Here is an 8,868-nt window from a genome sequence, read left to right on the forward strand (position 1 = left end):
CCTTTACACGGTGAAGTATAATTTTTTTATTTAGCTCATAAAATTCATACAAATTATCCGGCCAGAATATAATTTACATTGCTGGAATTCTTACAATTTGATGATCATTTTGAATATAAACATCATATATTTTGCATTAGACATACAAATTTTAGATAAAATGTTTAATCTGAGTAAATATGTTATCTTTTGTGAAAAATATATGACATTTATATTCAAAATATTCCTGGTCTTACAAGGAATCCAGCAATGTCAATTATATTATCCTAACTTTAGTTTGAGGTATTATTTATTACTATATGTACCTGGTTTTCCCCCCAAAATTTCTCAGAGGGAAGAACCAGCAGTGTAGTGTGAGAAGAGGGGGAGGGAGTCGTGTCCATTATTTGAATGGACATTAACTTGGCGACTGTATTTCTCTATTTCTCTTAAGTATTAATTGTGTGCATGTACCATCATAAAATTAAGATGTTATTTTTACTAGAACATAGGTATTGTGTTGGAAAAAGTGGAGTTTGGGGGTCAGCTGGTCTCTATTTCATTTAATCCCATATGTTATGTTATTCACTTTACGCGTTTCTCACTTTCCGCGGTACCCTGTGGGTTACATTAACCGCGTAAAGTGATGTATGTATGTATATATATATATATATATATATATATATATATATATATATATATATATATATATATATATATATATATATATATATATATATATATATATATATATATATATATATATATATATATAATGTACTACAATGTACACCAAGGGCAATACTGTACTACAGCTTTTCTGTAATCAGTTTTTAAAATCCTGAATTGAACATTGCAGGAGGTCAATATCTGATCCACACCACATGAACAACACTTGAATGTGGCACCAAACAGTATAATGGCAAGGTTGATGCTTCATTGCTTTTGTTGCTAGCACTTACGTAATGCAGAAAAAAATATACATTAATAGCAATAGAGCAATAGAATTAATACATTCGACTCATCAAATAAGCATATCATTCACAGCTTTTCTCCAGTCTGGGAAAGTATTAAAGTAGAGAGAACATGCAAGAAAGAACATGCCAAGGCTGTGGTGGGGGAGGTTCATGCTACACAGGCAGGCAGAGCCAGCTTCACCTGGCCACCTGGGATATCAGAGGCCTGCAAAAGTGATTGGCACTTGGGGTTCCTGACTCCTTATTCCTATTTGTCTATAATTATCGAAGTCTCTTTACCAAATCATCAGCTGTCCAAACCTTATCAATAATGAACCTAACATGTCATAAACTTGCCCAAAATTTTGTGTGCTCCAGACCTCACAAGGGTATCTAATTACAGTGCAGTATTCATATCACAAAATAACAACTATTATCAGTCAAATTTACTAAACATCTGTACAAGGCCATTTAACATATGTATTGATTCATTAATATCTGCCCAAATTCATCAACATCTGTTAAGTCACCCATGCTGTGGTTTGAAGTACTGTACAGTACTGTAGCAAGAAAGAAATGAACATACAGTATAGTACTGCATTTATTGTAAATCATTGATTACTTCACTTTGAAAGTTCCCACTACCATCATGAAACCGTGGTTTTGTTTAGAATTTTATTTAACCTTGCCTCGAGACAACTATAGCCCTCCTTAAAATATATTTGGAAAGAGATGACCATGATTTAGCATAGAACTGGCAATGACTTTTCCATCAGAAGACGATGCTCTAACTCAGAGATGACCATGAACCTTCCAAGGGATGACAATCCTTTGCCTGGAAACTATCATGGATTGCTTAGAAGGACATACATTTTTGAAGAGACAACAAAAACCTACAGTGTATTAGAGTAGACATGATCCTACTCGTACAGTACTTTAAAAATCTATCTCGGCCTATCTAGAAAAATCCTTTAGTGTGCCTAAAATAATCTTAAAATCACAGCAATCCCTCTCTACCACCAGTAGACTTGACAACACCAAAATACATTTGCCTCAACATCCACTACATACAACAGCTTTTACTTAATAATATTAAATTAAGACATAGAAAAAATACAAATACTGTACTGTACTGTTGTACACCATACAACCAAATCAGATAAATTCATTAAAAACTAGCAGGGCTTGTTTGAAAAGTACATTGTCCCTTTGGAAGGGGACAAATACTTCATATGAGTAACAATGTCTGGTATGCAAGTGCACACATGCCCAGGTGTGTACAGATGCTTACACACCTGTGTATGTCAACAATGACAAGTCTAACAAGGTCAAAAGATATACTGTACATCTGAGTTCTTTGTATGAGTTTTAAAACTCAAGAATTCCTTAAATACAAATTTGAAGCACAGGAGGGAGTCTGTCACATAGGAGAATGGAATACAAGACTAGATATTGCCAACTGTAGGCCATACTGAGGAGGTATGGCTAGTTATATACCATACAGTGTAGGTATGGCTAGTCATGTACCACTACGGAATGCCTAGGAAAAAATACTTTGTTTACATGACAACTTCCAGTAGAATGTCTAGACTGAGGGTAGTCTACTTAAAATGACTGTTAAATACTAAATCTTGATTTTTTTTTTATCAAGTAGTTTACCTTGAAGGAAGTGTCGACCTTCATGTTATTTTATGAGTAATTTTGGCACAAGTTAAGAGGAGGTAGATGTGTGAACACTTAATATGCTCCTACAGCTCTTGACTTTCGGTCACAGTTTTATCTGTATATACTGATAGTGCTTGTACTACCAATCTACTTGGCTGTGTAGCAGAGTAGGTTTAATAAATAACAGCATTTTCTACATTTTATCATGAGTGATTAGAAGTGCTCTCTGTCATTTAATTTGAAAATACAGAACATTATTTTGGTTTTTAAGTTTGTATTGGTTATGGTTTACAGCTGTCATTTGTGTATAGTACTGTATAGGTAACTCAGTCATGCAAAAACTGCCTTCTCTAGTACAGTATATGGCACTAAAAATTTATATAAAGGGTGTGTGTATATCTATACAGGTACAGTATATATATATATATATATATATATATATATATATATATATATATATATATATATATATATATATATATATATATATATATATATATATATATATATATATATATATATATATTATATATATGTATATTATATATATGACCTGGCTTGGGCAAGAACATCGCAACCAGCTTTGATACCCTACCTCCAGAAAGATCTAACATCCCTAGAAAAGGTGCAACACAGAGCAAATAAGAGGATTCCAGAACTATGAAGGCCTTAGGATTAAAAATCCTTCAGACAAGGCACAATAGGGCAGATCTCATTGAACCATTCAAAATCCTGAAAGGGATGGATGTGAACCCGGGACATTTTTTTGTGATGTCAGGCACCACCAACACGAGAGGACATAACTACCAGCTCGCCAAGTTATGTAGAACGAATATAAGGAAATACTTTTTCACACAGAGGCTGGTCTACCAGCCCAAGCTGTGGAATCAAGAACAGTATTGGGCTTCAAAATTGTCCTTGAGAAAATTATCAAGAACAATGGAAGGATCCCACACAGGCCACTGGCCTCCTTCCATCGGCATGGCCACCTCTAGTGGGTGGCCATTAGGTAAATAAGGTAAATAAACCAACTTCTGTTATAGGCAAAACAAAATTATCTGTTAGCATTGTTATACTTTAACTGACAATCATTGATAAGTTGTATTACCACTCGGAAATACTGTATCTCGGTTCCAAGAAATTTGGGGTCAGTGTTCACAATTAGAAGAACAGTCATTTATTTATCTACGATTAAGTGTGGTCAAGCATCGTGCTAGAGTAAGACATTCCTAAGTGTATGAGGAGGTGGAACTCGGGTTTGGATCTCATTAAAAACCCAACAGTGATATATATTAAGGGTCTTATCACCTGTATTAAGCCAGGGTGCTGCACCCTTGTACAGTCAACCAAAGGTGCATCAACTCCACCCTGGCTCTTGTACCTGTACTCACAATTTTACCTGGAATACTTGGTGATGTATGGCTGTATGTAATGGGAAGTGTGATTGGTGGATCTAATTTTGGCTGTATCACTGTCAGGATAAATATTAAACAATCCAAAGGTAGCATTTTATAATAATAAACTACAGAGTATTCATCGTTATTTAAGATCATGACAATTTACCAAATGTTCATATACTGTATTTGCTTAAATAATATAAAAATTATATTAATGAAGTGGTAACTCAACTACAGCCAGGGCTGCCACAAGATTTACATCAAATATTCTTAATTAATTAAGCAAATATATGAACATTTGGAAACTTCTCATGATCTTACATAACAATGAATAGTTGATTATTATAAAAATGCTATCTTTGGATTGTTCAATATTTATCTTGACAGTGATACAGTTGAGAAAAGATCCACCTATCACAATCTCCATTACACACAGCCTTATTTTACCAAGTATTGCCAGGTAAAACTGCGAGTACAAGAGCCGGGGTGGAGTTGATGCATCTTTGGTTGACTGTACATGACTACTGGTGGTCAAGATGCCAGTTAAACAACACAACACAGCCAAAGAGATTAGAAAAAACAAAGATTACAAGAGTTCAAAAGGGGAGAGTCAGGAAGAAAAGGGAAACCAGAAGACTAAGAAAGGGGCAGTGGGTAAGCAGATTATAAAAATAATTTGGCACAAAAATAAAAATATCCAAAAGGGAATGGGCAATTTAGTCAACTTGTTTGTCTTTCATGACAAAGAAGAGGGAAGGAGATATGAAAGCACAGAGGATTCAGGTGATGTGAGAGAGCATTTAGAACAAGGGTGACTTAAAGGAGCACATAGGACAAAGATGACTTGTACAAGCATATAGGATAAGGGTGACTTGTAGGAGCATATTGATAAGGGTGACTTGTAGGAGCATATAGGATAAGGGTGACTTGTAGAAGCATATTGGACAAGGGTGACGTCAGGGAATACAGAGGACAAGGATGATGTGAGACACAGGCAGTTGCTGCTAGGAGCCATGCAGCCAAGGGAGAGCTGACTGGACATGCTGATCTCCCAGTCACTGAACAACTAACTACTGGATTGTCACCAGCACTGTCAATAGGACGCTGGTACCTGTGTCTCCTGTGCGAGTCCAGAAGCTCGAGGTTTAAGGAATCTACAGGAAAATGGAAGTGGATGTCTAAAGTGAGTCAGGATCATGGATGTGGTCATTTAAAGTGTAGATGTGTTGGAACATGATAGTGGATGCCTAAACTGTTTGAGTTTGGATATCACCAGGAAACTAAAGATGATGTTTAGAGTCAGGACATCAACTAAACCAAGAAAGTGGATATTCAAGATGTATAAGGGGAGTCAAGATACCTTCAGGAACATGGAAGTACAGTAGGCATCTTAAGTGAGGATGTATGACAGGTTATATACAGAGAAGGTTTTAAGATGATTTCTTTATCACCAGGAACACAAAGTGGGCATCTACAGTGTATGTGAAAGTCTGAGCATGTATGGGTACACAGAAGTGGACATAAAATAAGAAAGTCAACAGGACGAGTGAGAATCAGGTAGGGAATTCACTGTCACTTGGTGTGTGTGTGTCAGAGAGAACAAGAAGACCCTTTCTTAGTGTGGTCTAATGAAATGTTTACTGTCCTTTTATGGGATATCAGGATAAGCTAAACATCAAACACCAAATGCTCTCTTAAGTTTCAAAAGGGATCCTGGTCTGAGGCATGCTGAGCACAATAGCTTTTTCCTGGATATCTGATGACACATTATACCTTGGATTTATTTAATTTGGAAATATGAAATACAGGATCTATCAAACTGAAAAATCAATTAGGTATGAAATAACAACATTCTCCAATAGAAGGTATCAAGGATTAAGCTTTTTAAAGAAAGAAAAAGGAGGATGATTGGGCACATTAAATGTCTACAATTGAGAAAGTAGGGAGTACAGTAATTATGATTACTTTACTTAAAATGTATTGTAAGGGGATCTTGTTAACGTGTTGATACTCATTGGTAAATATTAATAGAAATTACATTGAAATCAACTAAGTGGGTATATGATAAGAAAGGAAATTCAGTCAACTTTGTAATGTATGGCTCTTATAGGTCATGGAAGGTCTGCCACTTCGTCTTGTAAGAAAAATATCTTGGACTTACTGGTTGAGGCACCTCTGAGTGGTTCCTTAACTGAATAATAGTAAGGGAGTGATCAGGTAACAGTCACTTATACTGTATAGGGCTAGAGACCGTCAAGTGTATAGGAAGAAAATTAAGGGAGGTTAAATCTAGTCTGCTGGGCCAGAAATAAGGAGACAGTCCATGTGTGTAAGGCTCGAGTTGATGGAAATTAGGTAACTTCAGTTAATGACAAAGGCTTGGTAGGTTAGGTCAGGTCAGGTGAGTCAGCCAGAGGTGAAGGAGGTCGGATCATGTCAAGTGCAAAGATTTTTAAGGTAGGTAAGGTGAGGTTAGGTCAGAACTCGCACCAGGAGTGACAGATGGGCACGCCGGGCCTACAAACCAGTCTCTTGAAGTTGGCTTCTTAATGGCCTTCAGTTTCACAGATTCACAACAAATTAATCACAGGGGTGTGAATGTACATATCGAATTTTCTTGTAACTTAGATAAAGTTGCATTAGATCATATTATTGAACTTAAAAGTTTATGAATGTAAGAGAATGCAATGAATTTAGTTGTCATAAACTAAATTATTTTGACATTGGAGTAAAACAAGCCAATGACTTTTGCTTAAGTATACACGAAAAATGGGACTTGGTCAGGGCCGTCTGAGGAGCAAGTATCTGGTTATGGCACGAAGAGGAAGGAGGTAATATAGACAGATGGCAATGACGGAGATGCAGAGACTGGCTTTGTGGGCGAGGCGCTTCTTGCTGTTGGGATGGTAGCGTACTCTAGGGTCCGCTCACACACACACACACACACACTCACGTGGAAGCTGTTGCGAAGGAGGTCACCCAAGGCTCCAGCAGGTGGAAGTAGAAGGTGAAAGGGTTGCGATGGGTGAATAAGAAGTAGAGCAGGTTCTGGATAATCCATTGGTAGATGAACACTCCCACCACCACTGTCACAATGAACAGGCCCAGGTTGCTCATCACAGTGCCCAGGTTATCAACACTCAGGATCTTGCTCATGATAACACTTGCCACGCCGATGGGTGATAGCCTGAGGGGGATGAGAGATGAGTTATTCTGAATGGACACTTAACTCAGTGATCACTAACTTATACTAATGTGTACTAGATGTATAGTCTGTGTGGGAGTTACAGGAGAGAGAAATAGATTGAGGGATAAACAGAGATTGAGAGACAAATAGATATATAGATACAGTAGAAGAAAAGAGAACAGAGAGAGAGAGAATGTATGCATGTGTGTATTCCTTCACAACACTCACCACATGACGCCAGTCACAATCTTGAGGATGACTGTATCGATGATGGAGAAGAAATCGGCCACCACAGCGCCCTTCTTACCCAGTGAGCCCAGCAACGTGCCGAACACCAGACAGAACGCGATGATGCCCAGCGTGTTGGTCCCCGCCCGGTATTTCACCTGTGACAGGTCATCTCAGGTCAGCTCAGGTGGAAGACAGGAGAGAGAGAGAGAGAGAGAGAGAGAGAGAGAGAGAGAGAGAGAGAGAGAGAGAGAGAGAGAGAGAGAGAGAGAGAGAGAGAGAGAGAGAGAGAGAGAGAGAGAGAGAGAGAGAGAGAGAGAGAGAGAGAGAGAGAGAGAGAGAGAGAGAGAGAGAGAGAGAGAGAGAGAGAGAGAGAGAGAGAGAGAGAGAGAGAGAGAGAGAGAGAGAGAGAGAGAGAGAGAGAGAGAGAGAGAGAGAGAGAGAGAGAGAGAGAGTTGTATCAGGAAAGGAGTATTTAGGTTACAAAAGATCAATTTAGTACTTACGAAACAATGGATAAGTGATTACTGTATTAGGTCAAGAAGAAGACACAAATATGAGACAGGTCAGTTTGCTAATAGGTCAACTAGGGAAATTCAGACGAGGGTGAAGGTCAAGGAGGTTGAGAGAGAATCAGGTAAAACACCATCGATGGAGCATAACCATTACCCCGCCTTATTTTTCTTTTTCTTGGGCAATGGGCAGACAATTTAATCTGACATCTTAAGATCAAAGTTCTCCAAGCATCATCTTTTATAAATGAATATTATCCACTTACAACACCTGAGTTTAATGTTTACAGTGTTAATATTGTCTTTATTTAGGCTTAATCTAACCTTTCCTGTTTAAACTATGACCATAATTTAGGCATTATTGAAACATTGGGTTTAAATCATCCCCTAAAACTTGACTTAAAGAACATACCATTAATCTAGGGGTTTATGGGTAGTTAGTTGTGTGTGTGTGTGTGTGTGTGTGTGTGTGTGTGTGTGTGTGTGTGTGTGTGTGTGTGTGTCTGTGTGGTTGTGCGTGGAGTGTGTGGTTGTGTGTGAGTTTGTGGTTGTGTGTATGTGTGTGTGTGTGTGTGTGTGTGTGTGTGTATGTGTGTGTGTGTGTGTGTGTGTGTGTGTATGGTTGTACGTGGAGTGTGTGGTTGGGGAGTGTGTGGTTGTATGTGAGTTTGAATGTGTGAGTGTGGTTGTGTGTGTGAGGAGTGTGTGAGTGTGTGCTGTGTGTGAGTGTGGGTGTGTGAGTGTGGTTGTGTGTGGGAGTGTGTGGTTATGGTGAGTGTGTGGTTGTGTGAGTGTGTGGTTGGAGTGTGGGACAGGGAGGCATGTGTGTGTGGTTATGTGAGTGTGTGGTTGCGTGTGAGTGTGTGGTTGTGTGTGAGTGTGGGTTGGAGTGTGTGGGTTGTGTGAGTGGGGAGAGTGTGTAGTTTGTGTGGAGTGTGTGGGTT

The 8,868-nt window shown here is 38.3% G+C and overlaps 1 protein-coding gene across 5 annotated transcripts in view; it reads right to left on the reverse strand.

Annotated features, from left to right (window-relative positions):
* Positions 1-8,868, reverse strand: part of LOC121880409 (excitatory amino acid transporter-like) — a 119,701-nt gene that overhangs the window by 20,943 nt on the left and 89,890 nt on the right. For all 5 annotated transcript variants that reach the window (XM_042387598.1, XM_042387601.1, XM_042387599.1 and 2 more), the window contains 2 exons: positions 7,413-7,570; positions 6,951-7,184 (listed from right to left, as the gene is read on the reverse strand). In XM_042387598.1, coding sequence (XP_042243532.1) covers positions 6,951-7,184; positions 7,413-7,570 — 392 coding nt within the window. The remainder of the gene's footprint in view (positions 1-6,950; positions 7,185-7,412; positions 7,571-8,868) is intronic.

The sequence above is a fragment of the Homarus americanus genome, unplaced genomic scaffold (assembly GCF_018991925.1).
Source record: "Homarus americanus isolate GMGI-L3 unplaced genomic scaffold, GMGI_Hamer_2.0 scaffold50165, whole genome shotgun sequence".
NCBI lineage: Eukaryota > Metazoa > Arthropoda > Malacostraca > Decapoda > Nephropidae > Homarus > Homarus americanus.